Source organism: Bufo gargarizans, chromosome 4 (assembly GCF_014858855.1).
Source record: "Bufo gargarizans isolate SCDJY-AF-19 chromosome 4, ASM1485885v1, whole genome shotgun sequence".
Classification (NCBI taxonomy): Eukaryota; Metazoa; Chordata; class Amphibia; order Anura; family Bufonidae; genus Bufo; species Bufo gargarizans.
Window position 1 is genome coordinate 173,675,460 of NC_058083.1, and position 17,683 is coordinate 173,693,142.

At 40.1% G+C, this 17,683-nt stretch overlaps 1 protein-coding gene across 1 annotated transcript in view; it reads right to left on the reverse strand.

Annotated features, from left to right (window-relative positions):
* Positions 1-17,683, reverse strand: part of NAALADL2 (N-acetylated alpha-linked acidic dipeptidase like 2) — a 1,185,913-nt gene that overhangs the window by 438,681 nt on the left and 729,549 nt on the right. Inside the window, exon 6 of the mRNA XM_044292072.1 lies at positions 4,228-4,368. Coding sequence (XP_044148007.1) covers positions 4,228-4,368 — 141 coding nt within the window. The remainder of the gene's footprint in view (positions 1-4,227; positions 4,369-17,683) is intronic.

Below are 17,683 nucleotides of genomic sequence, written 5' to 3' on the forward strand. Positions count from 1 at the left end.
CTTCAAAGTAGCCACCTTTTGCTTTGATTACTGCTTTGCACACTCTTGGCATTCTCTTGAGGAGCTTCAAGAGGTAGTCACCTGAAATGGTTTTCACTTCACAGGTGTGCCCTGTCAGGTTTAATAAGTCGGATTTATTGCCTTATAAATGGGGTTGGGACCATCAGTTGCGTTGTGGATAAGTCAGGTGGAATACACAGCTGATAGTCCTACTGAATAGACTGTTAGAATTTGTATTATGGCAAGAAAAAGCAGCTAAGTAAAGAAAAACGAGTGGCCATCATTACTTTAAGAAATGAAGGTCAGTCAGTCCGAAAAATTGGGAAAACTTTGAAAGTGTCCCCAAGTGCAGTCACAAAAACCATCAAGCGCTACAAAGAAACTGGCTCACATGCGGACCGCCCCAGGAAAGGAAAACCAAGAGTCACCTCTGCTGCGGAGAATAAGTTCATCCGAGTCACCAGCCTCAGAAATCGCAGGTTAACAGCAGCTCAGATTAGAGACCAGGTCAATGCCACACAGAGTTCTAGCAGCAGACACATCTCTAGAACAACTGTTAAGAGGAGACTGCTTGAATCAAGCCTTCATGGTAGAATATCTGCTAGGAAACCACTGCTAAGGACAGGCAACAAGCAGAAGAGACTTGTTTGGGCTAAAGAACACAAGGAATGGACATTAGACCAGTGGAAATTTGAGATCTTTGGTTCCAACGACCATGTCTTTGTGTGACACAGAAAAGATGAACGGATGGACTCTACATGCCTGGTTCCCACCGTGAAGCATGGAGGAGGATGTGTGATAGTGTGGGGGTGCTTTGCTGGTGACACTGTTGGGGATTTATTCAAAATTGAAGGCATACTGAACCAGCATGGCTACCACAGCATCTTGCAGTGGCATTCTATTCCATCCGGTTTGCATTTAGTTGGACCATCATTTATTTTTCAACAGGACAATGACCCCCAAACACACCTCCAGGCTGTGTAAGGGCTATTTGACCATGAAGGAGAGTGATGGGGTGCTGCGCCAGATGACTTGGCCTTCACAGTCACCGGACCTGAACCCAATCGAGATGGTTTGGGGTGAGCTGGACCACAGAGTGAAGGCAAAAGGGCCAACAAGTGCTAAGCATCTCTGGGAACTCCTTCAAGACTGTTGGAAGACCATTTCAGGTGACTACCTCTTTAAGCTCATCAAGAGAATGCCTAGAGTGTACAAAGCAGTAATCAAAGCAAAAGGTGGCTACTTTGAAGAACCTAGAATATTACATATTTTCAGTTGTTTCATACTTTTTTGTTATGCATATAATTCCACATGTGTTAATTCATAGTTTTGATGCCTTCAGTGTGAAGCTACAAATTTTCATAGTCATAAAAAAAACTAAAAAACTTTTTGAATGAGAAGGTGTGTCCAAACCTTTGGTCTGTACTGTATGTATATACTAGAAGAAGGACACAGCTTTGCACGGGTATATTTCATCTATTTAATTGAATGTTTCTGTGTGTCGTTAAAAGATATCGACAGTATCCACTATAACAGTGACGTCTACAGTTCCCCGCCCCTTTAACAGTGACCTCCACAGCAGCCTTTCCCCTTAACAGTAACATCCACAGTGCCCTCCCCCTTAAAGGGGTTGTCCGGGAGCATATGTTTAAAAATAAAATAAAAACATTTACTCACAATGTATATCTAAATAAAGGCCTCCATATATTTTCAGTTATTTTCACCACTTCTATGTGGCTCCAACGTTCCCCCACTCATTGTTTATATATCTGTTTATCTTTCCCGATCTTCCAGCTGTACTGCCCTGTGGGTCCTGGGGCACCGTAGCATCAGGTGGTTACAGCTGTCTCTCTGCCCCGCTGTAACTCCGCCCCCTCATCAATATTCACCTCCATTCATTCTAAAGCTCCTTGCCAGGTGATGTCATTAGACTGGATGGGCGGGGCTTAGTGGGATATCGGCCAGACGCTGTAACTCCGCCCCTCACCAATATTCACCTCCATTCATTGTAAAGCTCCTTGCCTGGTGACATCACCAGACTGGAGGGGCGGGGCTTAGTGCAATGTTGGCCAGCCTAGTTACCGCCCCTCCATCCACTCTGCATAAATTACTTATGCTGCCAGTGACGCCACCGGGCTCCCTGAGCAGCAGAAGAGGAAGCTTTGCTTGCCTGCAAGGGACTCGGTACGTCAATGAGGAGAAGCAAACCGTAACTTCCGGCCATGAATTTCAAAGATGAAAAAGGGGCTGCAGAAATCTGTACCAAAGGTACTATATGCTTGTATGTAATATGTATGCCACACTTGTGCTATTAGAGCAATGTCCCCAATCCCGGACAACCCCTTTAACAGTGACCTTCACAGTCGCCACCCATTAACAGTGACCTCTACAGAACCCCAGCCTTTAACACTGACCTCCAGAATGGACCATCCCCTTAACTGTGACCTCCATGGTTCCCAGTTCTCCTAACAGAGACCTCCACAGCAGCCCGCCCCTTTAACAGTGACCTCCACAGCGGCCTCCCTTTTATTAGTACCCCATCTCCTTAACAGTGATTTTCACAAAACCCCATCCCCTTAACAGTGGCCTCTATATCAGCCTGCCACTAGGGTGGCCGGAGGTTCGGTTTTAGGTCGGGCAGTTCAGCTTTCAGACTCCCTGTTCTCAGTCCGGTGCAGGGCCTGGACGGACACAGGGATGTCTTTTTGAACAGCTCACTCTCAGACAGCAGCACTGTGCTGTCTTAGTGTGAGCTGCAGGGAGAAAATCAACCTCCCTCCCACCCCTGCAGCTGATAGAAGTTGATTTTTACCTTCATTTTTTCAGCTGTCGGCTGCGGAGTAGGAGGGGCGTGGCTTAGTGGGACCTGAGGGCGGGATTTTTAAGTCTGTCTTTTGAGGGTGGCCTAAATAGCCACCCTACCTGCCCCCTGAACTGTAACCTCCACAGCACTTCGCTACCTTACCAGTGTCATTGACAGTGCCCTGCCCCTTTAAAGCTGATCTGCAGCAGTGAAAAATGGCTGGGTTGTTATAAAAACCTGATGTAAAACTGTGTGTATGTGGAGACTAAGGACCTGTGAGCTTCTATTGGCTGATAAGGGACATGTGACTATGTGTATGGCAGTTGGGATATGAAGATAAAAACCTGCAGGCTTCTGTTAACTAATGTAGATCATGTGATGTGCCATATTTGCATTTCTTGGGAATATCTCAGGAACAGAATATCATAGAGAGCTGAGACCCGAGTTAAAACCTTCCCGGACACCTGATGTACCTGTGTGTCAAATTTCGCAATTCTAAACACAACGGTGCGGATTCCTTTAGCGGACACACACACATACACTCAGCTTTATATATTAAGCCTATCTGTTGCCAGTAGACTTAAAGGGAACCTGTCATGTGGATATTTGATTAAAATCTAACTAATTATATACAATCATTAACTACTAAAAAGTACCTTAGATGTATTCACTTACTGGTGTGACAGATGGTTACCTCATAATATGCCACAAAGATGCCATATGCCGTATGCTAATGAGCTGATTTGAGTCCAGCGTGATGTCATTGAGTCCAGCGTTTTTTTAATTCAGAGCTATAGCCACTCCCCTGCTCACCTGCTGCTGATTCATATGGAAAATAACTGTCATTCAGCAGAAGGTGGGCGAGTCAGGAGCTCATGAATATTCAGGACTCATCATTATCAGCTGGAGCTTTTCAATACAAGATGTTGGCAGATTGACTGGGTCAGTTAAAGAAAGTGACCCAGCTAAGACAACCAGTCACTTATTTATGTTGCCCTTAGTTAGGACACCAAAAAACTGGTGACAGATTCCCTTTAATATCGGAATATTTTTGGGAAATTTTATAATTATTCTGAAATCAGTAGAATCGATTTGCTCATCTCTAAAAAATAAATTGTAATATTGGCAGATATATCTTTTCTGAAAGACAGGTCCTTAATAACTAGTACATCCAAATTGTGAATAGGATTGGAGTTCTGAAAGATTGAGTCTTCCAGGGCTAGAGGTGTTGGGTATGAAAGCTACCACTTTGCTGTTAAGAGCTGACCTCCAACCAACAGAACTTCAGTTTTGTCCATGTTCAGCTAGCATTTAATATACTGTATATTAGTATAGTATTAGTATAGTATATTATCATACAAATTATGTTATCATACACAGACTGTTTTTAACTTAATATTCAATATTGAACTTAAAGCTAATACCTTTTTCAAGGACTTTAATAGGAAGACACTGATCTGTCATTGTATTTTCTGTCCAAGTGAATAATCTTCTCAGAAGGGATATAGTTACAGGCTGCACCAACAATGATGTCACATTGGGTTTCATTTCCCAGGAGTTTCCATCTAAACAGAAAAAAAGTACAAACATTTAAAGCATGCTAGATTCCCACAAGGAGAATAAGCCATCTGTCTTCATAAGGGAATTATTCATCAAAGGCTATGCACACCTTTGGGGAAAAAAATAAAATAAATTATTGAATTGTGTTTCTTTTGAGTTACTATAAAAATCTTTTTTTTTCAATTGATCTTTATAAACAATATGGAATCCTTTTTTTGTGTACAGGGCTGAGATGCTGTAGTAGCAGATAGAGATGAGCACATTTTTCAAAAATTCCATTTGCCGAATAGCCAATTTTATTGGGAAAAATTTGGTTTGATCCAAATTTATTTGTGGTGAATTACAGAGAGCCTGTATAGTGGGGTAGAACACTGTGCCTTGCAGTAACACGCATAGGGTGTCTGCTTTGGTAGTGAACTAATACTATGAGTCCGAATGATATGCAGAAGACAGGCGTCGCTCTTGGAATCACTGCACGCTTCACTTATTTGGACAGTCAAAGGGGCCAAAACCGACTAAATAACTCAAGCATGAACTCAGCCTTACAGGTCGATGTTAGCACCAAGAAGAAGCGCAATCCTTTTACACCGTCGTCAGCCGATTCCTCATAGATATCAACAAAACCTGTTCAATTAAAAACTGATACGAGTAGAGCCCCCCACGACAGAGTGGAGAGGGTGTCAGCAGTACGTTTTGTTGACGTCAGTCATTATTTTGCCTTTCCTCTGATCCGTCAGAACAATAACCCACAAAAAACGGATCCTGTCTGTGGAGCATCCACCTTCACTCGATCAGCATTTGGTCAGCAATCAGTATTGGTAATGCCAAAAAAAAAAAAAAAAAACAGGAGTAGATCCAAAACAGAGATGACACATGAACAGAATATTTGCATGTCTTCTGTGTTTTGTACCCAGTCCTGCTTTTGGCTACCAAATCACAAACCATACAGGCCTTACAGCTGCTACACAGACAGGATCCGTTGCGTGTCTCATTTTTCCTTCCTTCTGACAGATCAGAAGTAGGGTCAAATAAATGATGACATCAGCCAAGTCAAAAAGACTATATAGTGGCACAGTCATGAAGTGGGGAGGCTGGGAACAGTCCACAGAGAGGCCCTATGACATAGTGGGCTGGAAGGAGCACAAGGAGACCACAAAGTCACACAATGACAGAGTATGGAGGTGGCGGCCGCATCAGAAGTCCACAGAGTGGCAAGGTGACAGTGTGGAGGTTGCAGCAGCATGAGGAGGCCACAGAGTGGCATGGTAACATAGTTTGGAGGAACATAAATGGTAAATAAAAAGGGGCACACTCAGACTCCGATGGGGGAACTAAATCCGCAGAATAGGTACAATTTATTAAAACATACACATATAAAAGATAGCAAATCCCCTAAAAATGGCGACCATACATAAAATCAAATAGACCCTAACAGAAATAACTGCTATATATCCTGTACTGGCTGTATATCACTTGAGCTGTAGAGGAACATGTAATAATTCATCCACTGACATCAATGGCTAGCCAGCTGCATAGGCTCAAACTCCAAATATAGTCCAGTTTGTGCACGTACTATATTCATAATCAGTCACTTGTAGCAGCTCGAAATTTGCCTCCACAACAGTGCTCAGTGAAATGCAATCATGAAAAAAAAATTGCCTACAAAAGGTGTACATAGCCTTTAACCACTTCCCGACCGCCCATTGACTATAAAAGTCCTGGGAGGTCCGCCTCAGGACACCCCAGAGAGAAGGCATCAACCGTTCCTGTGTGCCCCTGCCATCAAGATAACTGAAGTTAAATGTCTTCCAGAGGTCTTGTATGGCCTTATGGGCGACACAAAGTGTAAAAATAATAATAATAATAATAAAGTGTTTTATAAAAAAATAAAATATATAAAGTTTCAAATGTGAAAAAAAGTATCCCCAATTAAGTAATAAAATTAAGTAATAAAAAAATGAGAAAAAAGAGAAAAAAATAAAATAAGACATACAATATTTGGTATTGCTGCATCGGTGACGGCCAGCTCTTTAAAAATATCACATGAGCTACCCCATCAGGTGAATTCCGTAAAAAATAAATAAATAGAAAAATGACACCAAACAGCTTCTCCTTCCAAAAAGAGATAAAAAGCTACCAGAAAGCCAAATGTACCCCAAAATGGTGCCATTAAAATCTACAGCTTGTCACGCAAAAAAATTAAGTCCTCACTCAGCTAAGTCAACAGAAAATTCCATGTTAGAAAATCCAGATGCACAGGATTTCTGCCGAGATCTTCAAGCAAGATGGCGTCGGCCAGCCCGTCGCGAGCAAATGGAAGCGGTAAGTTTGATGTAATTGCTTTTTTATTGTTAATTTTACACTATTTTTGAACTCAGATGCCGCGATCATGTAATCTGAGGGTTACAATAAAGGGGGCGGGGCTCTCAGCTCCCTGTCATTGCACCCGCTATTTACAAAAAAATGCACTTTGTGATGAAGCAGCCAAATCAAATTTTCTAAATTCGCTCATCTCTATTAAGAAATTTCATGGATTTGGTAAATACAACTAAAACTCAGTTAACCAAAAACAGCTAATTACCTTGCAATATTACCATATACTGGGGCTCCTTTCACCTCAAAAGCTTTCCCCATTAACCGATTTATTTAACCAATCACTGGCAACAGGAGTCGTCCCAGAAGATTGGAAATTAGCAAATGTTGTGCCCATTCACAAGAAAGGTAGTAGGGAGGAATCGGGCAACTATAGGCCAGTAAGCCTGACATCAATAGTGAGGAAATTAATGGAAACCATACTTAAGGAGAGGATTGTGGAACATCTAAAATCCCATGGATTGAAAGATGAAAAACAGCATGGGTTTACTTCAGGGAGATCATGTCAAACTAATCTTATTGATTTTTTTGATTGGGTGACTAAAATAATAGATGGAGGAGGTGCAGTAGACATCGCTTATCTAGACTTTAGTAAGGCTTTTGATACTGTCCTACATAAAAGGCTTATCAATAAAGTGCAGTCTTTGGGCTTGGACTCCCATATTGTTGAATGGATTAGGCAGTGGCTGAAGGACAGGCAACAGAGGGTTGTAGTCAATGGAGTATATTCAGACCAAGGTCTTGTTACCAGTGGGGTACCTCAGGGATCTGTTCTGGGACCCATATTGTTTAATATCTTTATCAGAGAAATTGCAGAAGGCCTCAATGGTAAGGTGTGTCTTTTTGCTGATGACACAAAGATTTGTAACAGGGTTGATGTTCCTGGAGGGATACACCAAATGGAAAAGGACTTAGGAAAACTAGAGGAATGGTCATAAATCTGGCAACTAAAATTGAATGTTGATAAGTGCAAGATAATGCACCTGGGATGTAAAAACCCAAGAGCAGAATATAAAATCAGTGATGCAGTCCTAACCTCAGTATCTGAGGAAAGGGATTTAGGGGGTCATTATTTAAGAAGACTTAAAGGTAGGCAGACAATGTCACAGAGCAGCAGGAAATGCTAGCAGAACGCTTGGGTGTATAGGGAGAGGAATTACCAGTAGAAAGAGGGAGGTGCTCATGCCGCTCTACAGAGCACTAGTGAGACCTCATTTGGAGTATTGTGCTCAGTACTGGAGACCATATCTCCAGAAGGATATTGATACTTTGGAGAGAGTTCAGAGAAGAGCTACTAAACTCGTACATGGATTGCAGGATAAAACTTACCAGGAAAGATTAAAGGACCTTAACATGTATAGCTTGGAAGAAAGACGAGACAGAGGGGATATGATAGAAACTTTTAAATACATAAAGGGAATCAACAAGGTAAAAGAGGAGAGAATATTTAAAAGAAGAAAAACTGCTACAAGAGGACATAGTTTTAAATTAGAGGGGCAAAGGTTTAAAAGTAATATCAGGAAGTATTACTTTACTGAGAGAGTAGTGGATGCATGGAATAGCCTTCCTGCAGAAGTGGTAGCTGCAAATACAGTGGAGGAGTTTAAGCATGCATGGGATAGACATAAGGCCATCCTTCATATAAGATAGGGCCAGGGGCTATCCATAGTATTTAGTATATTGGGCAGAATAGATGGGCCAAATAGTTCTTATCTGCTGACACATTCTATGTTTCTATGTTTCCTTGCAACTGACTTTTTTCAAACAATGTTTGTGCATAGGGTACATAAGGTGTACACATTGTATTTCACTGCAATTATTTTACAATTTTCTTTGCAGTAGATATACCACAGCATACAGCTGTTGAGCTTCCATGTAGAAACACATGGCATTATAGATGGCATATATAATCCTTTATAGTGTTGATCACGAATATTCGAATTTCGAATTTTTATTGTGAATATAGGTACTTCAAAAATTTGCAAATATTTCAAATATAGTGATATATTCGTAATTTTGAATATTTGATTTTTTTTTATTCAATTTTTTTTTTTAAATCAGTATACATGATCCCTTCCTGCTTCTAGCTTGTGGGCCAATAAGAAGGCTGCAATATACTTGACTTTAGAAGTAGTGTTGTTTGCGAATTTTCACAATGTTGAATTTTTCAACTTACAACTATTAGACAAAGAATATTATAGCACTATATTAGCTAAATTGCTCTATATTCATTTTTTTTTCCGAATATTTGCTATATTGCTATAACTTAGTTTTTTTTCGAATATTCGCAAAAAAAAAAGAATAAAGAGCAATTTAGGTAATATAGTGCTCTAATCTTTTTTTTTTAATAGTTGTAATTTTTTTCCAATCTGAACTTCAGATGAGAAAAAAATTACAACTATTAGACAAAGAAGATAATAGCATTATAGCACTATATTATCTAAATTACTCTATATTTATTTTTTTCTAATATTCACTATATTGCTATATATTCTTGTTTTAGAATATTGCAAATATAAAAAAAAAACTAAGTTATAGCAATATAGCGAATATTAAAAAAAAAATTGAGCAATTTGGCTAATATAGTGCTATAATCTTTTTTTTAATAGTTGTAATTTTTTCCAATCTGAACTTCAGATGAGAAAAGAATTACAACTATTAGACAAAGATTATAGCACTATATTAGCCAAATTGCTCTATATTAGTTTTTTTTTTTCGATTATTCGCTATATTGCTATATATTCTTGTTTTAGAATATTACGAATATTTGAAAAAAGGAAGTTATAGCGATATAACGAATATTTGAAAAAACCCGAATATAGAGTAATTTAGCTAATATAGTGCTATAATATTCTTTGTCTAAAAGTTGAAAAATTTGCAATCAAAATTTGCATTACAAAAATTTGCAGATTACACGATCATTACCTTGCCGACTTTTCGAGTAAAAAAATCGTAGAATATAACGAATATTTGAATTTGCGAATATTCAACAAATATTCTGCAAAATATTTGCAAAATATTCCGAATTCGAATATGACCCCTGCCGCTCATCACTAATCCTTTATATATGCCATCTCGCCTCACCGTGTGAGATTTCGCTTGTTATCTTCTTCAATCAAGGATAACGTGAGTATGTATTTTTTTTTTTTTACTGGATTAGCCCATGAAAGGCCTCAGCAATGAACGCAGCATCTGAGATTAAACTATGAACAAGTTATGGGGGTCAGAATATGACGATAAAGAATAAAAAAATATATTCTAAAGTTTTTTTCCAATATTAACATGCAAGAAAAACTACTATACATACTAAACATATACTATACATATATGGTCTTGTCGGAATCATACTGACCTGGTGAATGAAGAGCAGAAGTCAGTTTTACTGCATAGTGAATGCCATAAAAGCAAAACCTATAAAAAAAACTGTCAGAATAGTTTTTATTTCAATTCCACCCCATTTGGAATTTTTTATGGGATTTGTCAGCTTGCTTACTGGGGTGCGACACCTGGAAAAACTGCTCCATCATGTTGCTGTTGGTGCTGCTATGTCTTCTGCTGCTAATGACGGCGGGAGGGGGGTAATTTTTTTGGGGGGCACCCTTTTAAACAAGATGGAAGCAGGTGCTGCAAGCTGTGTACACAGTGTTTCCTGGTAGTAACATAACTTGTTCACCATTTCTGCCAGAGGAAAATATTCCACCATTTTGCTCTGGAAGCGAGGGTCTAAAAGCATGGCTATTCAGTATTCAGACTTCTTGATGTCAACGATACGATCTACTCCCCACTGAGGTGTCTTGTCTGGTGCCATCCTCTTCATTGTACTCTTGCTCCCCTACATCTGACTCCTCCTCGTCCTCATCTTTGTCATCTTTCTCCTCCATGGCAGATTTCCTTTGTGCCCCCAACAGCCAACAGCTACAGAGTGGACAGCAAGATGCGTCAGCTGCTCTTCTTCTGCTGTACTCCCCTGCTGCATGAGCATCCACGTCTGTTCTAAGATAAATATGATAGTTATGACGTGGTTCATGCCACAGTTGTCCTTGCTGACCAACTTTGTGTCATCTTCAAAGGGCTTCAGCACCCAACAGGCACCTCGGATGAGCTGCCACTGCGTGACCTTGAAGCAACACATGCTCCCTGCTGCTGGGGCTGTCTGGAGCATGACAAAATAGTTCAAGGCTTTCCCTTGCTCTTACAGACCCTTGAGCATATGCAATGTCAAATTCTAGTGAGTGACATATTCGTGGATTAAGAGGTTTAGCACCAGGCCATTCTGTTGCTGCAAGTCTAGGAGAACACCCTTTAAAGTGGTTGAAGTGCTTGGAAAGCCTCATGGTCTTTGCCAGCATTTTGCGCAAGACGGTGTACTTATTTAGAAGACTCTAAGCCACTAGGTTGATGACGTGCGCCATGAAGTAAGCATGTGTCATTTTGCCCAGGTACAGGGCAGCCACAATGTTGTACCCATTCTTGCTGACCACTTTGAACAGTTGCACGGCAGAGTGCAGTTGCATGGCAGAGTGACAACCAGCAGGATGTTTGCTGCTTGATGTACTTGAGTAACTGCTTGCCGGTGTGGCTACTCTCTCCCAGGCTAATCAGCAATGTGGCAACGCTTGACCTGGCAGATGATAGGAAGGAGGGATAGTGCAAGCAACCCTGTGCCCAGCTGTTCAGGACTGGAACGTGTTCATGTAGGAGAAAGAGGAGGTGGATAAGTGTCTGGTGTGGGAGCCAGGCCAACACAATTGTGTGTGTGTGGGGACAAAGCCTCCTTGACGGGTTGCTGCCAGAATAACTGACCCAGTTGGCTGTGAAAGACATGTACTGTCCCTGCCCATAAAAGCTGCTCCAGGTGTCCACCATGGCATGAATCTTTCCGCACAGCGAGAATTGCAGGGGGCGTTTTGGGAGAAATATTGCCAGCTAGGAATCTTCCAGCAAGGTTGAGCACACACCATTAGGTCCATAAAGACAGCAGACTTGACTAATTTGTACAGAGGCAACTGCTCCAGCAGCAGAGCACCGGATGAGGAGACTGAGCAGGGATGATAGCAATTTAAAATAAACTGTACTGCTCATGGATGCTCCCTGGTTGCGGCAAGCTGGACTGGGAGAAGGAGATAACTCCTGCTACCTTGGGTGGCTGCCATTGCTGTTCACCTACAGGATGGGGTGATGCCACTTCATGTGGTTTAATAGAGCTATGTGGCCTATGCAGTGGCGTAGCTAAAAGCTCATGGGCCCTGGTGCAAGAGTTCAGCTTGGGCCCCGTCCCTCAGTGCTTGTTTGCAAGGGGCAGGGGAGCACATAGCCTTCCTGCTGCCTGAGACAAACATTGAAAGGGCACCCCCTCATGCCAAATTCTTAACCTAACCCCTTCCCTCCAGCCAGAGGTGTAAATTGACCAGTATGCACTTTCTATAATGCCAGTGTCTTATGTGGCACAAGGGTCTTTGGGCCCCCTTAGGCTCCTGGGCAGGGTAGCGACTGCTACCTCTGCACTCCCTATAGCTACGCCCCTGGGCCTATGTTTGTGTTTGCCTGCGCACACTTTATTTTGCTCTTGCATAGCTTGCTTTTATGGCATCCACCACACTGTAGAAATTACATGTTAACTTTATTCTGTGCATCAGTATAATTACAATGCCAAATGTATATAGTGTGTTTTGTTTTACTACTGTTGCACAATAATAATGCTGAAAAAGAGAATAATTTTTATGTTACTACATATTTTTCTGTGGATTTTGGGGAGCTATGTCTTCTTATTGAGAGTGCCTTAATCTGTTGGCATCAGAGCTAAAGCTTGCTAAGCTCTAATTTGCATACCTTCTTCCCAGAATTCCAGAGGAGCACTGTCTGGCCTCCTCACACTGATTAAGGTGCTCTTTAAAAGGAGAGATAGTACCTCCCCTCCCCCCCCCACCCCAAGTCCTCACCTAGGCCCCTCCCCAGTTAAGCCAGTACTTTCTGGTTATTTATTTATAGTTTTACACACTAAGGCAAGCACATGTTTTTAGAGTTTTTAAACATTTTTATTTTATTTTAACTCTTATTAATCTTAACATGCAAATTATATACTTTGTACTGCAATGTATTATGTCAGTATAACAGTGACTGGAGTACTAAGATGGGCCTGAGTGACCATTGTTAGGCCCTTAAAACAAAAAAAAATAAACACATTTAAAAAAGTAAAGTAAGTTTGCTACACATAACAGCCGTCAGCTGCTGTAGCAACCATTGGCAACTCATTTGTTTCCCTGGGGAGATAGGGAAATAACTGAAGGATCTCCTCCTCACTGTTATGAGCCCATCGCTCAGCCATAGCTGGACACCCTGTGCTGGTGCGTATGGTGTTTTCAACAGGTATAGCAGGCTGGGGATGAAATAAAAAAATAAATAAAAAGGACAACCCATTTAAACATGCCTTGGATAAACAAAGGGATAGCCAAAGAAAAAAAATTAAGTTGAAATAATATAATGGTCGACTAGAGTGACCATGTGGTTGTATGTTTCTATGATTACAAGTCCAACGCACAAAACATACATTTACACATTAGGACCATATCATAGTAAAAACAGTGGGTGCTTACAAACCATCAATTTTAGAAGTAAATTGCTACTTTTTATGGACTCGGGAAGACTTCACTTAATCATAGTAAGGACACAGTGGGTGGCATTTTTAAACTGAATCATGTGGAAAATCAAATAGTTCTGTCATTAGGTTTTTTTGAAGTAACATAACTACTTTAATGATTTAAAAGGAATATGTCTTTCAATAAAACCAATTACTGCAGACTGACCAACTACAACTACTTTATTTATTATCTCCAAGATAAGTCTTAATTTCACAGCTTCATATCATTTTAGCGCTTAATTAGATGAAATTGCTTCAACCTTATTTTCGTCAGACAAAATGACAGTAAATGTAACATAAAGGATGGGCTTAATTAAAGTGGATCATTTTACTGCACTAATTGTGAAGTTCATATAATAGATTTAAAGAATATTAGAAGTACCAGTATAAATATATTGAACGAAAATGCAAAGCCCACTTTCTATGATGAGTGAAATCATGAAAATGTAGACATAGTGAATTTAATAAATCTACATGCCGCATTCAGGCACACATACGCTCTGTCGGCAAGGGAACTCTCTCTAGGAGAGTACATTATTTGCACTCTGGCTGGGAAAATTCTATATGTCTGAGGCATGCGTTAGTACAGTGTAAGGGGGCACTTTCTGACAGACGCTGAATGTAGGGGCATGCTTTGGAAGCCTTTTGTATTATGGTATTCTGTTTCTAGATTAAACTGTAAGAGGGAAATTTCTAGTAGGCTGCACATGTAGGGGTGTTCTCCAGAATGTCCTTTGAATTGAGGTGCTCTCAGGCTAGAGTACAGTGTAAGAGGGCAGTGTCTGTCTGACAGGCACTACTTGCGGGCAGGGGCGTAGCTATAGAGGGTGCAGAGGTAGCAGTCGCTACCGGGCCCAGGAGCCTGAGGAGGCCCAAAGACCCTTGTGCCACATAAGACGACACCGGTATTATGGAAAGTGCATGCTGGTCAAGTTACACCCCTGGCTGGAGGGAAGGGGTTAGGTCAAGAATTTGTGGGGTGCCACTTCAATTTTTAAATGTTTGCCTCCCTGGCCACAAAGCACTGAGGGAAGGGGGGCGGGGGCAAGCTGAAATTTTGCACCAGTGCCCATGAGCCTTTAGCTACACCCCTGAATGCGGGGCTATGCTCCATAAAGTCCCTTGCATTAAGGAAATTTCTGGCTGAGGTAGAGTGTAAGCGGGCACTGTCTGAAAGAACCAGTAGGTGGGGGCATATTCTGGAAGTTCTTTGTACTGAAATACTCTCTGGTTCATGCGCTAATATTTGGCAGCCATTGTGAGCAATCTTGGGATAATCTGTTGTCTAATGAGCATGCTATAACTGGGCACTTACTGGTAGTCATTGAATTGAGGGCAATTCTGAGAGGAACAGGGGGCAATGCAGTTAACATTTTAATGGGTTACATTGGCATGTAAACATTTACACTCGTGTATGCATTAACAGGTAGTATCGAGATGAAAAGAAGGAGTCTAAGAAGCAGTTTACTACAGTTTGTATTGCATCATGACTTTTATTTGCAAGACACTTAGCGTAATGTGTGTTAGCTCAATTTAATGCCAAATAAATTTTAGTTTTTGAATTTAAAAATAGTAAAGTAGCTTAATGCCCATAACATTAAAAATGGTCCATTACCTTTTCTTGAAAAGTTAAGTCTCAAATTATACTGATAAATGTGGACATATTTTGGGAATAGGAAATCAATTTCAGTAAACTCAATGTCAGATTTAACTGTGAAGCATGAAATCTAAAATCCTTCTGGATGTGCTTTACTATAATATCCACAGTCCTTTTTGCTTGCTTGTAGTAATCCATGATGATTTACCATGAAAATGGAAAATTGTCATGAAATTATACATTGAAATTACAACTTTTAAAAAATTATGATGCCAGTGATACTTGTAATTATGATGCTCTTATTGCACATCAAATTCATTTCTATTCTCGTTTCTACTAACCATATATTATTCGTGATTTCTGCATTAAAGGCAGGAGGGACATAGTGTGAAATAAAACTAAGGAATCAGTGACACCATTACTGTGAACCATGTGGATTCTTTTTCTCACTTACTTCCTTTCACAGGTGTAAAGGTGGAGTAATGATATATATATATATATATATATCCTGTGAAGTAGGTAGCATAGTAGTTATAGCATGCTCTGTCTAATTGATTTCCATTTCTAATGATATGCATTATTTTGAACAAATTATAGATAAGCAATAATAAAAAAAATGATGTCCTATACAGCCATCTTTTGCCTACAGCTCCAGTACAGATCTATGTGTCTTTAGCCTGACATACTATTAATTGATTCTAACTTTATATCTTGTTTTTATATTTTATTGAATTTGCACAATAAAAACACTTAAAAGTGTTCTACTTTTCCATCAGCAGAGCTGTATCTATAGCGATTAGCTATAGATTTATTGGCACAATGTTAGAATACGTTTCACTTTTTGATGAATTTTTCTTTCTTTTTTATTTTAACCTTTTGAGGATGCAGGATATATAAACAGGAATCGTGGAATCATTTTTTATTTTTTTTGCAGTTTACCGTGCCCTAAAAATAAAGTGACAATTATAGCCTATAGCTTGGATCATTAAAAAATAACTTTTTAAATAAAATAAAAATAAAACTTTTTTAACTTAGGATTTTCCTTTTTAAAGGGCATCTGTCAGAACATTTTGTACCTATAAAAATGGCTGACCTGTTGCATGCGCGCTTGGCAGCTTGAAGGCATATGTGTCTGTTCAATGTTCATATGCAACTACATTGCTGAGAAAAATTATGTTTTAATATATGCAAATGAGCATTTAGGAGCAATGAGGGTGTTACCATTACACCTAGAAGGTCTGTTCTCTCTGCAATTACTGAGCCTTCACCACTTTGATAGAAAGGACAAGGCATAATGACATTTTCTCTGCCTGGACCTGTCAATAAAAGTGTATAGGACGCTGCAGTTGCAAAAAAAACAGCAGAGCCTCTAGGTGTAATGGAAAGCACCCATTGCTCCTACAGGCATATATTAAAACATTTTTCTTAACAATGTAGATACATATGAGCTTGGGACTAACACACATACTGTACCTTAAGCTGCAAAGCTTACATGCAACAGGTCAGCCAGTTTTATAGGTACAAATCTGCTGACAGATGCCCTTTAAATCTAAAAAAAATGTTTACAACTTTTTTTTATCACCACTACAGGACATGAACGTGATCATTTGTTCCACGTTGATCTACACGTCACCCACTATATTCAATCTCTGACCCATTCATGTAGTTTGCCCTACATCTCAGATCTATCAGAAGAATTCACCCTTTTATTTCTGTGGAAACAAAAACTAAAAAAAACTCATCTTGATTATTGTAACTCACTGCTAATTGTTATGACCCTCACTAAACCCTTCCCTCTCCAATCCACCCTGAATATAGAAACTGGGCTTACCTGTCTATGACCTCATGCACATGACTGTATCCATTTTGCAGTCCGCAAATCGTAGATCCACAAAAAAATGTATGTTGTCCATGTGCCGTCTGCATCTCATGTATGTTGTCCATGTGCCGTCTGCATCTTTTTGCTGACCCTATAAATTCAGTGGGTCTGTGGGTCACATTTTGTGTTCATAGTCTATCAGACATACAGTACATTAATCATCCATGTACTTTCTGCTTCCTTATGTCCATTCTGCAAAAGGATAGAACATGTCTTGTAAAAGACCACTGACCCACTGAAATCAATGGGTCCACACAAAAATGCTGATTAAATACAGACAGTATTTGTATTTTGCGGATCGCAATATATATATATGGTTGTGTATGAATGCTGACTGCTACTCAGATGCCTCCACACTTTGACAGTCATTGCACTAGTCTAGTTACACATACAGTGCAGAATTTAAAAAGTCTCACTCATACCCTCAAAGCTCTCCAAAGCCCCTGTATCTCTACACTCATTTTTGTCTACCAACCTACCCTTGCACTACGCTCTGCAAATAATATAAGACTAACATCCACTGTCCATAATCCAAACCTCTCAATCCTGTCTCCAAGACTTCTCCTTAGCTGCATCAGTTCTCTGGAATGCACTCTCTCAAACAATAAGGTTAATTCTTGCCTTCCACAGTTTTAGGCAATCCTTAAAAACACATATTTTAGGGTGGCGAATTACAACCCGCTAATCTAACTTTTCATGGTTCACCCCCTTCTCTCCATACAGTATTAATCCTAAGTACAGCAGTCAGTTATGATTTTAGATGACTCTGCTGGTGGGGTTTCCATGGGCCACCCACCTACCCTGCCCCAAAAGTGGAAGAGATTGAGTGCACCA